This window comes from Zootoca vivipara, chromosome 3, assembly GCF_963506605.1.
Source record: "Zootoca vivipara chromosome 3, rZooViv1.1, whole genome shotgun sequence".
In the NCBI taxonomy this organism is placed as follows: Eukaryota; Metazoa; Chordata; class Lepidosauria; order Squamata; family Lacertidae; genus Zootoca; species Zootoca vivipara.
In genome coordinates this window covers 89,458,150-89,480,718 of record NC_083278.1, presented here as the reverse complement: position 1 = coordinate 89,480,718, position 22,569 = coordinate 89,458,150, and the positions used below count along the sequence as shown (strand labels likewise).

The following is a 22,569-nucleotide window of genomic DNA, read 5'->3' as shown; positions in this document are numbered from 1 at the left end:
GGAGTAAAAAAAAAAAAAAAATCTCGCTGAGGTATCATTCATATCATTAAAAAGGTATTTCATTGGGAGAGTTAAGTCCAGGGGTCAGCAACCTTTTTCAGCCGTGGGCCAGTCCACCGACCCTCAGACCATGTGGTGGGCCAGACTATATTTTGAAAAAAATATATATGAACAAATTCCTATGCCCCACAAATAACCCAGAGATGCATTTTAAATAAAGGCACACATTCTACTCATGTAGAAACACCAGGCAGGCCCCACAAATAACCCAGAGATGCATTTTAAATAAAAGGACACATTCTACTCATGTAAAAACATGCTAATTCCCAGACCGCCCGTGGGCTGGATTGAGAAGGCCCACTGGCCTGAGGTTGCCTACCCCTGGTTAAGTCCATGCATAAATCTCTCCCCCTGAAATCAACAAAGCTGAAAAGTGTTTAAACTTGGCTAGACTACACTTCTCTGTGTGTTGTAATTGTTTTCTTTAAAATTGTCCCAAGGATATGACTTGGGGGGGGGGCGGATAGAGAAGGAAGCTGCATTAACAGTGGGCATTTAATTAAGACTGTTACTACAGAAAAGGATGCATTTATAATTGTTGTTGTTGTTTGTTTGTTTGTTTGTTTTAAATACGCATACCACCACCCTTCATTTGAAGATAACAGGGCAGTTCACAACAGAAAAATAGAAAATAAGAACACAAAAATACATAGTAAAACAAAAAACAACCAATAACGCAAACACATTTAAAGGGCCACAGAATGTTAATCAGCCAAAGGCCTGCTCATAGAGAAATGTTTTTTCCTGGTGCCTAAAGATATTTAATGAAGGTGCCAGGTGACCCTCCCTGGGGAAAGCTTGTCACAAATGGGAAAACACCACATAAAAGGCCCATCCTTGTGTTGCTACCGGTCCAGACCTATATCTAATGACTATTAACACATCATCACCAAGGGATGGGTGATGGAGAACTTCTAAGTCAGGAACTGGTACTGTACTTCTTGGTAGGCAGAGGGCTTTCTTGGTAGTCTTGCCTGCCCTGTGGAATGCCCTCTCAACAGATTTCAAGGAAATAAAGAACTATCTGAAGACTTTTAGAAGAAATATGAAGGCAGCCCTGTACAGAGAAGTTTGTAATGTTTGATATTTTTTTTACTGTGTTTCGTGTGTTTAATTTGTTGCAAGCCACTCAGAGTGGCTGGGGCAACCCAGTCAAGATGGGTGGCATTATTATTACGGTTGTTGTTGTTATTGTTGTTGTTGTTGTTGTTGTCATGCACTCCAACATAGCTCATTGGACTAGATGACACTTGTGGTCCCTTCCAATTCTATAGCTGACTTGTGATTCTAACAACATCACGGCAATATTGTCCTAACTACATGTAACTTCATTCTACTAGTCCCGATAGAGTTACCTGACTTAGCCTTTGCACCATCTTTTTTTTTTCAAAAAATCACAATCTTCTCTTATGTAATTAAGGAATAGAATATATTGTTCTGATTGATTAGATTCCCCAATTGTTGTTGTTGTGGTTGTTTTTGACTAGTTGCTATTTTCCTTTCTTGGTTTTACCATCCCTGTGACAAAGCCATAACCTTCCTGCAACCAGGACTTGACACTCCTCCTCCTCTTCTTTTGACAAGGCCCTGCAAGTAATGTCTGGAACCTCGGTTTCTAAGGCTGCCCCTAATTGGTAGTTTAAGCAGAAAAACAAATGCCCAATCCACATCCCAGGGAAGGTGGAAATTAGTGTGGCTCTGCTTAGCTGCTGACCAAACCAGCTGGGGCTCTGGAAGAAAAGAAAGCCAGACAAAAAGGATGGTGTGTGTGTGTGTGTGTGTGTGTGTGTGTGTGGGTGTGTGGGTGTGTGGGTGTGCGCGCCAGCACGCGGACAATTTCAGGGCCCATTGCACAGCAGAATGTGCTAACCAAGTGGATTGTTCTTGAAACTAATTTGATTCTCCCACATACAGCAGGAGAGTCTCATTCTGATGTCATTTTTAAAAGTTATGGAAGCTGCCCCGCCCCCCAAAAAGTTACAAAATTCCTACTGTTTTTAAATATTGTGTGTATATTTCACTGTATTAAGCAGAATGCTTAATGTTATATATCTACTTATATATATAAAATTCTAACAGAAATAACATAGGGGAACATCATGATCTTAACAGGTAAATAAAAAACAACAACCCATCCACTACGTCCTGGTACAATAGTTTGAGATCAAATCATGAAAACGCGCTTGAACAAAAACAAAAAATTAAATGATCCTGAGCCACCCATTTACTATGTTTTCAGACAGGTACCACCTCTGCATACGTTACAACTGCCAATATAGAGTTTTTACAGCACATAAATAAGACGGAAGCATTTGCCAGGGACATTATGCAGCCCTGTGAGAAAGTTGCCTCATGCCCATCCCGAATGTTTTGCTTTCTTATATCCCTGATAATAAACGGCTTCTGCTCTCCTAGCCTTCATAAATAAAAACTCTTAAATCACCAACAATTACTTTGTTCTCCTTACTTCCTGTGCTATAAAAGCATTCCCTTGTGTGATAATAGATAAACCACAGAGCCTAGGGCTTGCTGATCAGAAGGTCGGCGGTTCGAATCCCTGTGACAGGGTGAGCTCCTGTTGCTCGGTCCCAGCTCCTGCCAACCTAGCAGTTCGAAAGCACGTCAAAGTGCAGGTAGATAAATAGGTACCGCTACAGCAGGAAGGTAAACGGTGTTTCCGTGTGCTGTTCTGGTTCGCCAGAAGCGGCTTTGTCATGCTGGCCACATGACCTGGAAGCTGTGCGCCGGCTTGCTCGGCCAATAACGCGAGATGAGCGCCGCAACCCCAGAGTCGGTCACGACTGGACCTAATGGTGAGGGGTCCGTTTACCTTTTAATGTTATAGTCATAGCACCACATGCCTTTAATTTAGGCTACATGTGTAGGTATAAATACATTTTTTAAAAGATACATTGTTTGTGTGTGTGTGTGTGTGTGTTAGAAAAGAAAAGGCCTAAAATTTTAGGACACTGGGACCTTCACTTAGAAACTGTCATTGTTCCAACAATGCACAGTGCCACAGTGAGTAGACAAAAAGAGCAATTGGTGAAGGATAATTAGGGCTGGTGGAAATTGCTGCATGTCTCTTTCCCACTCTGCTGCTGGGAATGTTTGCAAAAGCACATTGAGCTTCCCAGATGAAAGGTTGCCCCATTAGGATTCTGGATTAACATTCCGTCACTTTCTACTTTCACAGACTCACTGGGTTGGAAAGGAGAGATGGATGATGGATCATTCTGGCTCTGGAAGTGCAAAATAATACAAGAGTTGACTAATGGAAAAGCCATCTCACCCAGAGATCCCTGGGGAGTGACTTGCCCCACTGATTATGTTGGGAGGTGGGAAGGAATTGAAAATTAAACGGCTGGTATCATAACGCCATTATACAAATCTACGTTGCAACTGTATTTGTGAGATTGTGAACAGTTCTGGTCGCCTCATCTCCAAAAGGATATTGTAGAGTTGGGAAAGGTTCAGAAAAGGGCGACAAAAATGATCAAGGGGGTGGAGCAAAACGCCCCTCCCCCCCAGGAAAAATTGCAGCATTTGGGACATTTTGGGTTGAGAGAAAAAGTGAGTAAAATCCAACGTGATAGGTTTTTTGTAACACTATGCATGGCATAGAGGAAGTGGATCGAGAAAACTTTTTCTCTTCCTATCATAACACTGGAACGTGGGCATTCGGTGAAGCTGAGTGTTCAAAGATTCAGGACACTTAAAAGAAAAGACTTCTTCATGCAGCACATAGTTAAACCATGGAACTTGCTCTCTCATAGGAGGCAGTGATGGCCACCAACTTGGGTGGCTTTTAAAAAAGGACTGGACTATTAGCCACAATACTTTTGCTCTGCGTCTGTGGCTGGAGGCAGCAATGCTTCTGAATATCAGTTGCTGAAAACCCCAAGAGCGAAGAAAGCTCTTGTGCTCAGGTCCTGCTTTCAGGATTCCCCCAGGCATCTGAGCGATCCCTGTGAGAACAGGATGCTGGGATGGGCCATTGCCCCTTTGCCTTCTCTTTTTTTGGGAGCAATGTATTTTCTCTCTTTTGGTGGCATGGATTCAGACTAGCAAGCTATTATTTACTTTTATTTCACCTCATGTCTCATCCGCACCAACATAAATAAATAAATCAACATCAACATAAATAAAACACTCTTGTGCCATTTTAACAGCCATGGCTTCCCACAGAGAATCCTGGGAACTGTAGTTTGTTAAGGGTGCTGGGAGTTTTGTTAAGCGTGGGAGGGGCTTTACTAGTCCAACCCCTGCTCAATGCAGGAAATCCAGAGTTAAGGGTAGTCCACACAAACAGCTGTCCTGTCTCTCTGAAGATCTCTAGCAAGCCTCTGGGTAACTGGCAGGCTGCTGAAACCAGTCTGAAAGTGGTCCAAGGCCCACTCACTGCCCACTCACCATCCACTGCTTGAGAAATACTAGCCTTCTATACATATAAAGGTAAAGGTAAAGGGACCCCTGACCATTAGGTCCAGTCGTGACCGACTCTTGGGTTGCACGCTCATCTCGCATTATTGGCCGAGGGAGCCGGCGTATAGCTTCCAGGTCATGTGGCCAGCATGACAAAGCCGCTTCTGGCAAACCAGAGCAGCGCACGGAAACGCCGTTTACCTTCCCGCTGTAGCGGTTCCTATTTATCTACTTGCATTTTGACGTGCTTTCGAACTGCTAGGTTGGCAGGAGCTGGGACCAAGCAACGGGAGCTCACCCCGTCACAGGGATTCGAACCGCTGACCTTCTGATCAGCAAGCCCTAAGCTCAGTGGTTTAACCACAGCGCCACCTGGGTCCCTCTATAAATATAGGTTTGTGCAATTAAAGCAGCTCTGGTGCAACAAATCCACTTTAAAAACAAAAACAAACCCCTAATAACAGAATCTTTGTAGATAGGAATGCACTAAAAGTGTGGGATAGCCAGCAATGACTGGAAAGGAGGTATAAGCTCCCCACAAACAAATCAAAACAAGTGCTCAGTAAAGAGCTGACATCATACAACCTCCCTGTGGGAAAATCAGGATGAACGCTCAATAAACTAGAGGAGCCTAAATTCCCAGCCTTCTTTACTTGGGAAATGGAGCTGTCAACAAGCAATGGTCTCTGCTGCCCCCTGCAGGTGAACTGCCTGTGATCTGAGGCAATGGACTTTATTCCACAAGCAATTGTGTCACAGTCAAGACGCTTTGTTGATTTTGCAGCAGCAGACTTCCCAGCGTTTCTGAAAGTTAACCATGGAAGCCTAATAGTTAACACAAAAGTATTTTTCTGAATCTATACTTTGGTGCTGGGGATTGCTGTAACATCTCCATATATAATGGAAAGTGTTTTGGAAACATGCGTAAACAGTTTTCAAAAATAATTTTACATTTCCTACGTACAGGGATTAAATTAATTTATTAACTACATTTAGCCTGGTCAGGTACTATAGGATCATTTCCAGCTTTTACAGCTTAAGAATATGACCAAGAGGTTTGACCTTCCCAGTGTTCCCTTGACCTTTGCTCTTTTTGCCTGATCAGGAGTAGACAGAAAGGGGCAGCTAGGGGTGTGTGACAAAAGTGTCTTTGCCTGAGGGAGTGGTTTCTGCTGCACTCAAAAGAGATGGTGGTGTCACCACTTCTTAAGAAGCCCTCCTTGGACCTGAGGGTTTGGAAGCACTACTGCTTAGCTGTAAACAGCCCCTTCTTGGAGAAGGTTCTTAAAGAGGACTGTGGTTGCTCAGATGCTGTAGTCCAGTACTAGCTGGACTTTCTCCACTCTGGATTAAGACCTGGGTTTGGGACTGAAGTGGCTTTGGTCACCATGCTTGATGTCCTTTATGGGGAACGGGACAGGGGAAGGATGGCCCTATCATTTCTCCTTAATCTCTCAGAGGTATTTAAGACCATTGGCCATAGTATCTGTGGGAAGCCGGCCCAATACATTGTGGCACCTGAGGCAGACCCCCAAATCACACACACCCTTTGCCATGAAAGAAAGGCTGAGGGAAAATCTACATCATAAAAAAAGGAGGAATAAAGATTGACATTGGGATCTGCTGCCCCGGAGAATTCTGCTACCTGAGGCAGTAGGCTCACCTTGCCTCATGGGTGGGTGGGCCCTGTCTGTTAGATTAGCTTTGTAGTCTGGGTGTGAGAGGCAATTTGGTAGTTCTGATCCTGCCTGCAAGACCAGCTCCGGAAGGCAGCATTGGGGGGCTGTTGCTCAGTCCCATAGAATCTGTGCCATGGAGTCCTGCAAGATTCTATCTTATCTTCCATGCTGTTTAAGAGCTATATGAAGCTGCTGGAATTTGGAGAGAGTTGCCATCATCATGTGGATGACACCAACCCAGCTCTATTTCTCATTGTCATCTGTCTGGATGAGGGACAATACGCTGAACAGCTACCTTCCTGCAGCTGTTAAATGCACAACTCTTCCAGCAAAACAGACAGCCATCTTAATCCCTAAACCAGTTAAACGGGAGTGTGGAGGCTGAAATTCATTTGCAATCTATCTAAGATATGATATGCTCTAATCTTAAATATAAAACTGAAAACCATAGTAATTGCCCCTATGCACGCCTTAAAGTGAATCGGGTAAGGGAGATGCTGAGCAACTAGAATGTTGATGCCATTTTTAAGCACCTTTGAATAACTAACAAATAATCTATTCATACCAGACAATAAACACATATTATTAATAAAACATATGATCAAACCATTGTAAAGGATCTTCTAGCAATCTAGCTCAACAGTTGTGCAGTGTAAAGAGTTTTTTGTCGATTTAGTTGGTGCCCAGCGACACCTGGTGGCAGATTGTTGCCATCATATTTGAAAGTCAATGAAGAATTATGGATAATGGCAGAGATTAAAAACAAAATCAAGCATGATTGATCAGTCTGTTTGGTATCATTCTTCACGACAATGAACTGCTGATACATGGGTTCAGATCATCTGGTTGTTTGAGAGTGAAATATGATTTCTACATTTCCCCACTATGTAAGTTTTCAGCATACAACCTCCTCTTCACCATTGGAAAAGACTGAAGGGTTGGACATTGTAGCTCACTTTAAATACCAGAAGGCTGTCATGTAGAAGAGGGCACTTTCAGAGAGCAGGATTAGACGTAATGGACTGAAGTCACAGGAGGATAAGGAGAAAAACTTAAAGAGCCCTGTTGGATCAGGCCAAGGGGCCAATCAATCACGAGACACAGGACACACATAACATCTGAGTGGCAATGCCCATCAACTTTTTTTGGGGGGGCTAACCCCCTCAAATATTTTATTGTGGGGGTTAAGCTACCCCTGCCTCTAGGAGTTGGCTCCTATGTCCCCAAGTCTCGTTCCTGGTCAGTCACCACCAGTTCAGACCCTGTGAGCATATATATGAAGTTTAGATTATCGTGCCCCAATTGAATTCAGCTGAATATCAGGAGAAACTTATTAATGGCAAGAGAGTTCAACACTAGGCTGAGTTCCCTGGAGGAGTGGTGGTCTCTCTCTTGCTGGAAGTCTTCAAATAGATAGAGACTGTTGGAAATGCCCTCTGTTTCCTGCACTGAGCCCAGGAAAGACTAGACAGCCTACGAGGCCTGTGCCTACTCTATGGTAAAAGGAAATCATAGATGACTACATAGCATACCCTAGGGAACCTTAGCCTGCAGGCCAAATGCAGCCCTCCAGGCCACTCCATCTGGTCTTTGGGATGCTCCCTGTGCCATGTCCCTCACCAGTCTTGTTCCATACCCACCTCCAGAGTTTTTCCATGGTTTGAATGTTTCCTTCAACAGTGACAGTGCTTCATGCTTAACTGGATTGAGAGATTTGAGGGCAGGGACAGAAACCTCTGGCTTTTGCACAGCTGGAATGGAACCAACTGCACAAAATCAAGAGTCATATTCCTTGCTCCACTCGCCTTTGCCTCTGGCCCTCCTGAACTCTGGCATGCGGCCCCTGGGAGATTCCCCATAAAGGAATGCAGCCATTGTGCTAAAAATGCTCCCCTACAACAGTGTTATGGTGTGGCTTCGCTCTCCTCGGGTATCATTACAGGTGAAGGGTGAGCTATCATCAATATTTTTTAATAATCAACAAGGATACAAATAAATCTCTGAGGTGCACCCAGAGTTGTGAGGCTCTGCGAGCTGTTACCATTGGCTAAGGACTACCTGTGATGTCACAAAAGCACATGACCTTTTCCTCTTCCCCAACAGAACCCAGCAGGTAACAGCTGTGATGTCACTAAAGGACATGGTGGCTGAGGGGAAAGAGCCCCTCCCTCTGTGACATCACTGGGCCACTCCTAGGTCTCAGGTTTGGGACCGGAAGTCTCAGGGTCTGAGGTGCTACTGACTTGGCAACCCTACCTCTATTGGACGAAAGCAACATCACACATTTACATTGCAAGAGAACATACATAACAACTATGGACAAGCTACTTCCATAGCTGAACTCTCCTGCTTCCCCTTCTACCAAACGATACGGCTAGTCTGAATCAACAACACCCACCACTCACAAACAAACCACACTGAAACCAACCGAACACAACTAACCGAGCTCTGGGTCCTCCAATCTCTCGCAATGCCAACAAAAATTATATATATTATATAATTTATACATATATATACATACATATATATATATATATAGAACCTACCTGTGTGGTGCTGTCACAAAAACCCTGTACAAAAAATAGAATGAAAAATCATTATCCCCCTCCCAAACCACACAATGCATATTACAAGTGTCTCATACTGAATGTACTGTAAATGGACTGTGAAAAAGACTCTGAATTGAGAATGGAGACACTTTTATTTGTCTTGTTAGACGAGAAAATCTTTAATAAAAACTAATTAAAAAACAACTCTGTTGTAAGCCGCCCAGAGTGGCTGGGGAAACCCAGCCAGATGGGCGGGGTATAAATAAATTATTATTATTATTATTATTATTATTATTATTATTAACTCGCCTTCCCCTTGACCTAATAAGAGGACATGAACATTTTCAGGGGCTCTGGAAACAATGATAGGGAGCAATCCAGCTTCCAATCATACCCACAGAGCAAGTAGCCACTCTGGCCATAATGAACCTTGCATTATTAGCAGTGGCTGGGAGGAAAGAGCTGGCCTCTTCGCCATAGGAAACCACCTCTCAGTCCTTCCCACTTTATATTCAGCAAAAGTGCCCAGCAAGGCTCTTGCAAGTCCAAGACTCCCGTAACAGAAATATATTTTCACGGCATTCTTTGGAGGCTCTTTGCTGACTGGCTAGAGCACTGAAAAGCTAATGGGGCATTTTGCTCAGAGTCCATCTCTTTGGGAACCACACCTGTAAAGACAATCGTGGTAAAGTCAATTGTAACTGGGCGGTCTATGCTTATACAAATAAAGTAGTACTGTAGGCAGGGGATCTGCATGTATGTAGCGGTCCCAGATGGGAGGTCCCAGCCCTGGAACTGCAGGTGATGTACCTGTTTGCACAAGTAGTTTCCCATGTAGCAAGGCATACAGAGGCTCCCCTCTTCCCCTCCTATCAGCATTGCTGGATGAAAATGGAAATATTTAGAATATACATGTGCAAAATGCAGATTTCAGCAGATATCATTTGATTTAAGCTGTGCATCAGGACATTTTTTTGTGGGAAATCCTTCTCGTGACAGTCCTAGCACCTGCTATGAACTGTAACTACATTATAAAGAAACCTTGCTCAAAGCCAGGAAATTCTAGAGGCCATAGAAAGGGTTTGGAGCAGTGTCAAAGTGAGAAGTGTTATGTTAAAGGTGGCATGGGCAGCAGGTGAAAGACCACTTCCTGTCCAGCTAAGGCAATAATTATGAAAAGCAAGTTGAGGGGTTAGTCTGTGCCTAGATAGGAGGCCGCCTTTGGGTTTGGTAGAAGGCAGGAAGGATGTAAATGGAATCTATTAATAAATGGCAAATGCACTTGTATTTTATATGATTTATTGGTGTAGATGTAGCATCTTTGTGTGTTTCCTAAAAGAAATGGTAGTGAAAAGGAGAGAAAAGAGATTGAAGGAGGGAGAATGGATGAACGGTTAAAGTCATTTAGCCCATGAATAATTTTAAAAGAAGGAAGTATACCACTTTGCCTATATCTAGTTATGGACGAATTAAGGTTTTATTTATGAAATTAGTAAGTCTTGGCATATCTAGTGTTCGTCAGCAGTTAACTCAAACCTCAGCATTGGCTTGTGAAAAACATCTAAACAATGTTTGTTCCCAAAATGGGCTTGCTGCTATAATAGACATTGCCTGGAAGGGCACGCTGCCCCAGGTTGATGAGTAACAGCTCTCATATGTTTGTCAGTATCCTTGCAACAAGTATTACATTAACAACACCAGTCGCAAACATGAAATCAGGTTTGAGAAGATTCAACCCATAGTCCGTAGCTTTGGCTTTTATTAACTATTCATACAACCACATACAGCATTTCTTTCCTATCGTTCATTTTCTTCTGTATCACCCAATGCCATTCTTAGAATTTTTCTTTTAATTTTTAAACAACTTTATAGGATTTAAAACATTTGCCACTCACTACTCTTAGCAAACAGGCTTCAATGTAAAAAAACAAAAATAGCATCTTGCTATGATCTTATTGTGCAAAAGCTATCAGGACTTGCACAAAAATCAAGAAAGCAACAATGAGTCAGCAGGCAAAAACTTTCACTCCCCCCATAGTTACTCATATGAGAACTGTATTTAAAGATTGAACAAATTTGCCTCTTCTTTCCTGGAAAAGAGACCACTATACAAAAACAGCAGAATATGAAGAATCTTGAAAAACTAAAAAAACCACAGTTAAAAAATTTATTTCTTTTTCCCTTTTGAAGGCTTAGCAAACAAAGCAGGATCTATCTGATCTCTCGGCAGACCCCTCACTGAGAAAAGCCGTGCTGCTCTTTCCTGCAGCGTGCCCCCACATTTCAGTCCCAAAGCCGTCAGCTCAAACTTCAGCTTGTCTAGTCCTATGGCTTCCAGTTCAGCAACAGAGTTGAATTCCAAAAGATCTATTGTTGAAGTCTCCTAACGAAAAACAAAGGGAAACGGGCAGTGTTTTAAATGTGTGTCACGGATACCCAAAGAGACAAAAAGCTTTTCAGCAAAAAGGAAAAGGAAAAAAACAACTACATGTTTTCAGTCTGGGGATATTGCAGTCATCTAGCATGGTGTGTGTTGAGTTTAAGTTATAGGAGCATCCTGATAGGACTCAAAAACCCTGTATGTATGTTTCAATTTAACCAAAGAGGTTCTGTGGCAGGGGCGGGCAACCCATGGCCCTCCAGATGTTGCTAGGTGGTGTTGTCAGATGTTGCAGCCAATGGGAGTTGCAGCCCAGCAACTTCTGGAGGGCCACACTTTCTCCACCCCGTTCTACGGTTGAGAGTTGTTGTTGTTTAGTTGTTTAGTCGTGTCCAACTCTTCGTGACCCCATTGACCATAGCAGCCCAGTAAATGGGACAGCATTTTTCTCAGGGCCCAGTTGAAAGTGTGTGTGTGTGTGTGTAGGTCAGCAGAACCTACTGAAAATAAATAAATAATAACCATAGCCACCACCATCCTACCCTCCCACTCCCAAAAATGTATCTGGAAGGGTGAGACATGACATCGCAATCATCACATTGTGAGTGAAAATAGAAGCTATGGGGAATGGTAGCAAGATATAAACTTCCAGTCAGACGTAATAAGCATCATACTTACTGTGCTCTGTAACTGGCTCACAGGTTCCTGCGTATCCGAAGCATGCGCCTGATCTCTGTCCTTTGTTGTCCTGGCTGGTTCATGTTTCTCGATAGCTGCAGTTTCAGTGATAGGTGGATCCTCTACCAGATCCTTTTTAGCACCCTTCCCTTCTTCTTGCAAATTCTCAGCTGCATCAGAGGCTGAAGAGCAGCTTCTGGAATCCTCAGAACTGTTGGGACACTGTTCTGTACTTTCCACCATCTTCACATGGTTGCCAGATGACACTGTGCAACTTCCTGATGTGCCAGGTGAGTCGTCATCTTCACTGCTACTGCTGTCTTGAGAACTGTCAGGGTCCTCCAAGCCTTCCACCCCTAACCTGCCACAATCAATGAAAATCCATTTTTTAAAAGTGTAGTGTTTTTACCAATAGCATCAGCAAAGCACAGAGGTTTGGCAATTTACCCCAAAGCCTTTTGCCCCCAAAAGAACACAAGTTATGGCAATGAATAACATATGTTCCTACCCAATTTCATATACATGCTGAGGGTACTGGCAACTGGATCTTACTTTGGCATCCTTCACTGTACCTGAAGGCAGCAGGCTATGTTACGGGGTGCAGGATAGGCTGCATGGGACACCAACTCACTCACTACCCCTTCAACATCTGCCATCTGAGGCAATCAAGTAGGGCCGGCCCTACCAATGGAATTAATGCAAGACCAATTCCAGTGAAGCTCTTTTAGTATTCTATGGAATACTAAAATTCCATAGAAGTCACCGAACAACACGGTAATGGTATCAAAAGGGCAACTCTTTCGAAAAGTAGAGTAGAAAACCGGAGACCATAAGCGCTCAAACAGGCACAAAATCGCCAACACACTGTACCCACCCAATTCCAAGGGGCTCATTCAATTACTCTGCTGAAACCAGGGAGCTCTGCCACCTTGAATACTTACACAGAATATTGCTATAATAAGCTGCCTTCTAATTTATCTGCTGCATTCTGTAGTGAACTTAAAGGGTTCAATGTGCTGAGCTGTTGTAGAGGATTGCTATGAAATGGTTATTAATTTGGATCCAATGGACTGCTTGCAAGCAGAGGCAGTGAGAAACCTAATTTCACAAGCAGAACAGTGCTTATGGTTCTTAGGATCCATGCCACTGTATTTAAGGTCACCTGCTCCCTTTTAAAGGAAGCAATTCTGTTCCTTTTCCTTACAATATTTACTCATGCACCTTCTCATCTAGTTAAAACAGGCATCCCCAAACTTGGCCCTCCAGATGTTTTGGGACTACAACTCCCATCATCCCTAGCTAACAATACCAGTGGTCAGGGATGGTGGGAATTGTAGTCCCAAAACATCTGGAGGGCCGAGTTTGGGGGTGCCTGAGTTAAAAGGATCAAACTGTAATGCTCGCTCACCAAAAGCACTTCTTTTTCTCAGACGTGGCTCCCTTTTCAGAATCAGCTGGCCGTTTCCGGCTCTCACTGCTCTCTGGCGAGACCATTGTGCTAGAAGACGCTTGCATGCCTGAAAAGGAGCAAAAACAGTCAACTCTTCCTTCTCCATTTAATCCCTGGCATTTCAAATCAAACACAGATAATTGCATAATAAAAAAACAGGTATGAGAATTAAGAAATGAAAGCACAATTTCTATTTATCTCTAATTTCCCACTAAATGAGTGTTTTGTTTAGCTTACTTTTAAGCTCTGATAATGTTATTTAAGGCATCACCAGTATTCAGAGCAGATGATAGCAAACCATTGTGGTTAGTGTTGAATTTGAACCTCGGTGACCATTCACTGTTGTTTTCATCACAAGGCAATGATATCATTGAACCAATCTGCATGCCGAGGTGCCATTCCAAGGCCCGCAGAGGACTGCCACAAATAAGACGGTTCAATTTCACTTAGATTGTTCACAGACCCCAAAGTTCAAACTCATAAGGTTCTACAAACTGTTCTGTATGCCTTCAGATTAAGTCTTGCAAGTCTCAATGATTCCGAAGCAGTTAATCCAGTGAGAGCAAGGAGGACACCATGGCCATACCTGCATGGCCAGAGCCACTGTAACAGAGCAGCTCAGTCACTGAGAGGTAGTGATCATGAGAGGTCAGAGACGGGGAAGTGGACCTAGACTTGCCTTCAGCAGAACTCCACGAACTGGATGCTGAGGCAGGCAAAAGAGGAAGGAGGTCCATTTCGGCAACCCCACATTCCACCCGCTGAAAATCTGCTTTGGAGGGTTGGGCAAACCCTTCCCCTCCCCTGGGACAGTGAGGGAGGTGGAAAAGAAGCTACAGGAGAAGAGAAGAATCACTGACAATTCTCTTTTCTCTTTTGCCCACAAGAGCATCCAGTAAGCAGAGTGAGAGACACCTTTGGATCATAGTCCCACCTATAACGGAAGAAAACTTTCTATTCAAGGAGAGAGCTGTCCACCCCAGAGGTTGGAAATTCAAGGCAAATACACAAACACACAGGCTCACAGTTCAACAACAGACCATCATAATGACAGGCTATTTAGCTGTAACTAATTAAGGGCCCAATTGAGATATGTAATCCAGCATAACGACCAATGATGCGCTCTGTGCTACCTTTGAGAACAGAATCCTCTAGTCTTTCTGCCATCTCGTGACACTGCTGCTGGTAGTCTGGGTTCGTGAAAAAGTGTTTCGGCTCCGCAAGCTTGCGCTTCAGTCTTTCCACACGTCTTTGCTCCTTGTCCGCTTCACGTTCCGCTTGCTGCTTCACCCATTCAGCCATTCTGTTAAGAGAGAAGAAGCAACATGACACTACATGCACTTTCATGTGTCCACTCTGCCATTGGCTTGATAGTTTTGGATCAAGTACTTTCCGCCTATTGCTGGGAGGAAAAGCTCTGGGTGGAACAGGACAGAAAATGAGCCTGCTGGATCAGACCAACAGCCCATCTAGTCCAGCACCCAGTTCTTGCAGTGGCTGGCCAGATAAAATCATAGAATTGTAGAGTTGGAAGAGACCACAAGGGCCATCCAGTCCAACCCCCTGCCAAGCAGGAAACACCATCAAAGCATTCTTGACATAGATGCCTGTGGGAAGCCTGCAAGTTGGACATGAGTCTGCCCATCTGCAATTAAGAATGTAAGGAGATCAGGCCAATGGTCCAGTGAGTCAGTGTGGTGTAGTGGTTAAGAGCGGTAGACTCGTAATCTGGGGAACCGGATTCGTGTCTCCACTCCTCCACATGCAGCTGCTGGGTGACCTTGGGCTAGTCACACTTCTTTGAAGTCTCTCAGCCCCACCCACCTCACAGGGTGTTTGTTGTGGGGGAGGAAGGGAAAGGAGAATGTTAGCCGCTTTGAGACCCCTTCGGGTAGTGATAAAGTGGGATATCAAATCCAAACTCTTCTTCTCTTCTTCCATGTAGTTCACCATCCTGTTCTCACAGTGGCCAACCAGATGCTTGTGGGAAATCCGCAAGCAGGATTCAAGCACAAGAGCATTATTTCCCTCCTGTGGTTTCCAGCAACTTTTATTCAGAAGCATTGCTGCCTCCGACTGTGGGGGAAGAGCACAGCCATCATGCCTAGTAGCCTTCCCTTCCATGAGTTTGTCTAATCTTCATTCAAAGCCATCCAAGTTGGTGGCCACTACTGGGAACAAGTTCCCTAGTTTAAAAACTCCATCTTCCTACAAAACACAAGAAAACATCTTCATGTGTTTCCTTCCAAAACACATAAAAATTACTTTTGTCTTTATTAATTGATGGGGTTTGGTAGGGGGTCACTGTCAATGAGACACCAGAAAGGAAAATAAAAACCCTCCAGATGTTTACCTACTGCAGGAAGGGTAAAGACATGCCTTGTACACATAAGTAATTTTAAATAGCATATTTCTAGTTTGCTCTTCACAAGAGCAGAAATATGTAAAATTAACAATTAAAACCAAAGTTCAAACCAGACCAATCAAACAGCAGCAGGAATAAAAATCCCACGATGCTCATCTCAGGCTCACTCCAAGCATTTGTTCTGCATTTCTACATGTGTTGCTCACCTCCTTATATATAATGTAATAAGGGTGTCTGAAGGGGCTAACTGCTTTAACCAACCTTGCAAATGAGCACACAAAAGCTACTAGCCTGCAAAAAAAATTACTAGTCTTAGAGAGGAAGACCCACACGCTAGGAAAAAAAGCCTTTTGGCAAGCAGACTGGTGGCAGAGGGATGCGGCTATCCATCTGCCTTCTGCCAGCCTTCTGTGTTGGTTGTAGGGGAATTTTCTTCCCCTGCAATTAGCTCAGAAATTAAGTGGCCTGTCAGAAGAGGGATGGGAAGATCTCTACTTCCCCTGTCAGATTTGCTCCACATACCCCACACCCCAGATGGAATTCCTTGTCTAGCTATGAGGTGAACTGTTAAATATCAGACTGGTTTAAATGATGTAACCAAACAGTTCTAGCTCCAGAGGTGTAATAAATAACTTTCCAGCAACGTTATGGGTTGCATTAATGACCTTAAGTTATGTCTAATAATTGCAAAGGGTTTACTCTGAGTAGGACTAGCACTGAATACCATTGTATGTAAGTAGACACAACAAAGCTGCAGTTTCGAAAGACTAGTTGACTGATCACAGTGGCTGCATAAAGGCTAATAGAATCCAAGTATTACATAATTTTAGCTGGTCTTTTGAAACCGATGCTACACTCTGGGGCTCAGAAACATTCAAGGACAGATTGAGCAAGATACAGCACACAGATATTTTGCTCCAATCAGTGTTTTCATTTGGACTTTTTACAGCAATTTGAGAAAGACGCTTCTAAATCTATAGAATACTGATAATGAGATGTATGGTTATTTTCTGTGAGAAATAAATGACTCACGCTTTTTCATGGTTAACATCTCGAAGTCTCCTTCCACTAAGATCTCTGCAAGCTTCTCGATTTGTTGTCTTCTCAATTTGTGCACCAAGTGCTCGGAGCATAGATCCAAAACCTAGGAGGGAATTACAAGCTTTCAGCAGCATAACAGTAAGGATAAGAGAACACAGTAGGGAGATTATTTGGTGATGGGATGTTAAACTGCAAGGATGCCTACTCAAAATCAGCCTCTTCCAACCAGATGACCTCCAGATGCTGAAGCTGATGGAAGGTGTAGTCCAAAACAGGTTGACACCAGGTTGGGAAAGGCTCATGAAGACTGTGATCGCACCTTTTGTGTTTATACCCTATTTGACTTCTTCCCACTGCTACATGCAGAAATTTAAGATAGATCTATGTTAAGGATTTTTCTCTAAGTTTATTTTGCATGTATGTAGTTAAGAAAATGTTTTGTACTTGCACAGAATTACTCTTAGCTCAGTTACACACAGGGAAGGTTAAACACTTTAGCGTTGGCAGAAAGCAGCTCATTCTGGCAAAGCTTGAAAAACTAGGCTTGGTAGAAAACTAGACTTTGTATTTAATTGCTACATTTACAAGCTACTTGCAATAAAAGAAACATTTTAGAATTTCCACTTTCAGAGTTACATAGTATTCTAATTATTTAGCACAAAGTTGCAACCGTGAACCCACCTCCCTTTCCACCACACAGTCTTGGTTCCAGGCTGTAAACAGCTCCTTCTTGTAGCACATCTTCAGAATTAACAAGTCGACCATTACACTTTATATAGAAGTGATCTTCAGGAAGACCCTAAATACAAACAAGGCAGAAAGAATTAAACATATACTGTAGGTTGAAATGCTACAACAGTTTAATATGTAGTAACTGGCAATTAGATTACTTTCCAATCAAGTTATTTAGAACTGTATGCTGGTGAAAAGATGGGTAAGAGATCTGGTTCTTTCTGTGTAAAGATCCAATACTTGGCAAAGTAAATGTATACAAATATGTGCAGCACAGAACACAATATGAGTCACATCCCACTGAGTCACAAAATGGTAGTGCCACTATTAAAATTTTGAAAGATTCTGTTAACTGAATGGTAATAGATAAGACAAAAAGAAAGAAACTATGAATGCTTATAAGAAATGCTTCCAAGTCACAGAACTGTGACCCTCCCTTCACCTTGAAGTCCAACAAAGCCAGACTCTGTATACTTTCTAAATGAGCTGTAAAAACTATCTTTGGTCAACAGGACTTTGGATTTAACAAGGGGACTTTAGTCTTCATTTTATCATGTACCATTTTGTTATACTTTTAATGCTGTTACCTGCCCAAGCTCTTTGGGGGGGGGGACAACAACAACAGAAAACACATCTACCAAGTGTTGAATTATACACATCAAGGTAAAGGTAAAGGGACCCCTGACCATTAGGTCCAGTCGCGGACGATTCTGGGGTTGTGGCGCTTATCTCGCTTTACTGGCTGAAGGAGCCGGCATACAGCTTCCAGGTCATGTGGCCAGCATGACTAAGCAGCTTCTGGCGAACCAGAGCAGCACAGGGAAACGCTGTTTACCCACTTTGACGTGCTTTCGAACTGCTAGGTTAGCAGGAGCAGGGACCAAGCAACAGGAGCTCATCCCATCGCGGGGAATTGAACCGCAGACCTTCTGACTGGCAAGCCCTAGGCTCTGTGGTTTAACCCACAGCGCCACCCACATCCTATACACCTCAAAGAATTTCCCAAATCAGGTAACATCAGTCCCATTAATAATCTCTTAACTGCCATGCCGTACTTGACAATGACTGTCAAAAACACCACTGAGGGACTTTCTCACTTTCTCCAACGGTTTCACAGTCATTGTTTTTTGTGCCTGTCAGCTAGGATAGACCCTAGTTCTGAATTAGTCAAGAAAGTGCAAGATCCAGTTATGTCCGTGCGACCTGAGAAAGCACCATGCTTTCACTATGTAAGGAAAGGCACCAAATCCCTTCTCCTTGGCCCCCTACCCAGCCTTTAACGCAAAAGGGAATTATGTCAAGCTAAGCTACCGTAGGTAGCAGCCCCTTGCCTCCAGGTGCTTTTGGGACTACAACTACCACCACCCCGAGCAACTCATCACGCTAACTGAGGGTGGCGAGGGCAGTCTAACAATTCCAGGGGGGGCGCCCCCAGCTCCCGCACCCCCAACCACAAGCAACCCCGAGGGATCTCATTCCGCCCCTCACACAGGGGCCAAGACCCACCCGCTTCTTTCACACGAGCCCATTTTTTTTTACCTGTACCCGGCAACGAGCGCGGAGTAAACCACAAACCGATCGATCTTCGGCCGGCAGAGGTACCGGCTGCGCTCCAGTAGCCAGCAGGTCCCGCACCCACAACGCCATTTTCGCCTTTCCTCAAGCAACACCTTCCCACACGTCGCTCCTTCAGTTTCCCGGAAAAGACGCACGGCCACTGGCGCGCACTAGTGACGTAATAGACGTAAACAGGAAGTCGGGCACTGGAAGTTCCCTGGTCAGCAGCAGTTTCCTGGCAGCCCCCCTCACTCCCACGTGACACGGAGGGCGGGAGATGTGCGCGCGCGTGTTCGGAGGGTGGGTCTGGGAGGGATGCCTGGAGGAGGCAGATAAAGCGGGTGGGGGCTGGGCGGCAGGGTTGGAATTGGCAGGCTGTCAGGGGAAGGAGCAGGAGGCGGTGGCGGCGGGAGCTTGCAGTGACTCCTGCTTCATGGCGGCGCTTCAAGTGATTTACCTCTTTGGAGCGAGAGTAGGATATGACCCGCCTTGGTTTTTCGTTCCCTCTTGGCTGCCTCTCCGCTCATCGGCCTTCTGCCCGCACTTACAGTATTTCCAATAACCCAGAAGCTTGCAAGCTCTGCAGTGCGCGGAAATGTATCCGCGCTGCTTTCCCACCACGATGAGGGGGCGGGAGGGGAAGCCCCCCTGTTTTTACAGGAGTGTATGCACTTCCTTTTGAAAAATGACTAGGCGGGGTGGCGGAGAGCTGAGTGGGAAATGTTGCAACCTGGGGTGCATAGCAACATTTGCAACTCTCCTTCCCCTTATTTCGCTAGGCTTGGTATATTTTTAAAGCCCGCAAAGGAAAGCTCGCCTTTCCTCCTCCTCTCTCCCCCCACCCCCGCGCTCCTCTCCTCTCTTCCACACGGTTTATTGTGTTCGCAAACGCCATATTCCCTGACAATGTCAGCTTGGGAGCAACGATCTGGAGAGCTCCGGGGCAACGATCTGTGTCCTCTCCTTCCCCCACCCCCCGGCTCTCCAGGTGGTAGCATAGTAAATGTGACAGCCCATGTTACCGTGCCAGTGGCAACAGCAACGAGACAGGAGTGGCTGTGCCCGTTTCGGAGGCGATGCGCAGCCCTCGGTCTCGCAACCGCTACCGCCTCACTCCCGGCCTTTCCTGAAAAAACTTGTGCAAGCGGCGAGGAAGGGAGGGAGGAACTAAGGCAGGGGAAATTAAGACTTGAATTACACAAGGCTCCAGCAACACCGCCAGGCTCCTTCAAAGCCACCCCTTTTCGACAAAGATGCAGAACATAAATATGTGCAAGAGCTCTCTCGCTCTCTCAGCTACAGGCGCGCGCGCACACACACACAGCCTGGGTCTTCAGCTTGTAAAACAAGTACTGTGTGGCGCAAATCTGAACAGATCTTTTTGAAAGGGGGTGGGAACAGCCTGAAGATATGGCAGCAACCCCGAGAGGACCTCCATAATGAGTGCTTATGTCGAGGTGTGGCTGGATGTTTAATGTATGGCTCACGCTGTAGTTGAAAGCCAACCTCAAAACAATGAAGGCAGTGTTGATTCAATGCAAGGAAAAGGTCCTGTTGCACTACTAACTCAAAACGCACTCCTCTCCACCCAGTCTAAGGGTGCACATAAATGTCACCATGCATTGTATAAGAGATTCACATTCTAATGCCAAAAAACAGCATTTGGAATCCATCCCAACATGTCCACTCAAATGGGAATCATGAAAACGTAGCTTTGGATAAGGACTCTGCATAACTTGATCTGCTATTACAGTACAGAGAAACTGATGGTGTCACTATCTAGCAAAGTATGAAGGATGGTTTTGATAACAGATCTAATTATATGGTCTAGCAAGAAGGGTGGTAAACGGTTATATGAATTGGAATTGGAATTGGAATTGGAACGGTTATATGAATTGGAAATCATTACCAAGCTTAAAACCATGGAAGCACCTGGGATGAATAGAGACATCGGATTCTTATCTCATTATGCATGATCAAGCTCTCTTTAGCACCTCAGCCCAGGACTAATTGCAGCCATCAGCAGCCATTAACAGCCATCTCCAGGTTTACCACTCCCATCAGCCCACCACCCATTCCCACCCACCCCCACCACCCTCTGTATATATATAGGGTCTGACACTTCTGTTTCTAGTGTATCTGAAGAAGTGTGCATGCACACGAAAGCTCATACCAAAATATAAACTTAGTTGGTCTTTAAGGTGCTACTGAAGGAATTTGGTTATAGTTTGAGACCTTGGAGATGATAATTCAATTCTAAATAAAGGCAGCATTGTGCAAGTATATATGGGAGGTAGTCCTGTGAACAGGAATCCCTGGTTCCTAACCTCAGAAATGTAAAAGCTATTGGGGGTCTCCAGTGTGACAACATGCATATGCTCAGGAGCTCCTCCTGCTATTTTCATATTCTAAGGCAGGCATCCCCAAACTGCAGCCCTCCTGATGTTTTGGCCTACAACTCCCATGTAGCTAGCAGGACCAGTCATCAGGGAAGGTGGGAATTGTAGTCCAAAACATCTGGAGGGCCGAAGTTTGGGGATGCCTGCTCTAAGGGACGAGTTTAGGATTTCATAACAGGAGCTGGGGTCTACCTTCTAGGCATTTTCACTGGTGTAAATGTCGATGTTAAAGTTACTTCCATGGGATGCTATCATGTTGGCTGTAAAATCAGTTGGTATGCGTTTTATTCCCTCCCACTCCTCAAAAAGCTCAGTTAAAAAATTGATGATGAAATATTTAATTGAATCTAAAACCTAATTATGACAATAAATGTGCAATCAAAACAAACAAACAAACAAACCATTTCAATCCATAAACACCTATTCTCATCTCTCAGCCCATCTGACTGTCTTATGAGACTATGGCTTCATGAACAATGTTTAATACAATGCTAGCTTCTAAACACAACCCAATGTGTTTGTTCTTACCCTTAGTACCCTTGCATGCCTTGGGACCTGGATATCTTAAGGACCTCCTCTGCCCATAAGTGTACCCCCACATGTTATCCATTCAACATTGGCAGTCCTGCTCCATGTCCGTCCGTCCCCCCTGCCAACTGAAGCTTGGCAGTGATACCTAGGAGCAAGACCTCTTCAGTTGTTGCACCCACTTTATCCAGTGCCCTCCCCAGTGAGTGCCAAATGGGCCCCAACACTGCGTGCTTTCAGATGCCTGACAAAAAACATTATTTATAAATACCTTTGGGATCAGTTCAGTTGATTCTAAACCGCTCTACTCCACCCCCAAGTTTGTTTAGGACTATTAGACCCACCTACTAGCCAGAGTCCTCTGGTGGCTTCCAATATATTTAAAATACAGTAAAATAGGCAAGAGTTACAATGGGTGGTATTCAACAATGTTTTACTCAGAGTAGACCCACTGAAATTAATGACCTAATTTAGACATGTTCATTAATTTAAAAGGGTTTACTCTAAGGAAAAATTAGTTTTATAGCACCCTGTGTGTATAATCACAAAAAGGTGGCTGCTGATCTTTATCACAGCTTCTGGCTCTGCTGGCAGATGTAGGGGGTGCTGGGGGAATAATTATGTTAGCATGCTCCCCCGCTGCCCCCACCCCAGTGCTCAGATATTCAAACTGCCACTCTAGAATTGAATCTCCTGGCCTGGAAATGGCTGCCAAAGGAGGCAGAT

General features: G+C 44.3%; 1 protein-coding gene across 1 annotated transcript; it reads right to left on the bottom strand.

Moving 5' to 3' along the window:
- Positions 1-10,443: 10,443 nt before the first annotated feature.
- SDE2 (SDE2 telomere maintenance homolog) lies at positions 10,444-19,076 on the bottom strand. Its single transcript, XM_035111448.2, has 7 exons — positions 18,899-19,076; positions 17,309-17,426; positions 16,619-16,730; positions 14,355-14,524; positions 13,180-13,288; positions 11,772-12,132; positions 10,444-11,096 (listed from the first exon to the last, which is right to left on the bottom strand). Exons 1-7 carry the CDS (start codon positions 19,004-19,006, stop codon positions 10,881-10,883), a joined length of 1,194 nt encoding a protein of 397 aa, XP_034967339.1. The 5' UTR covers positions 19,007-19,076; the 3' UTR covers positions 10,444-10,880.
- Positions 19,077-22,569: the final 3,493 nt, after the last annotated feature.

Bases quoted from the DNA above. Each gene is read 5' to 3' on its own strand.
- SDE2 (XM_035111448.2), bottom strand. From the start codon at position 19,006: ATGGCGTTGTGGGTGCGGGACCTGCTGGCTACTGGAGCGCAGCCGGTA. The intron at 13,289-14,354 runs GTAGCACAGAGC...GCTCCTTTTCAG, and splicing joins AGAGGATTCTGTTCTCAAAG to GCATGCAAGCGTCTTCTAGC. The intron at 11,097-11,771 runs GTAAGTATGATG...GTTTTTCGTTAG, and splicing joins TGAGCCAGTTACAGAGCACA to GAGACTTCAACAATAGATCT.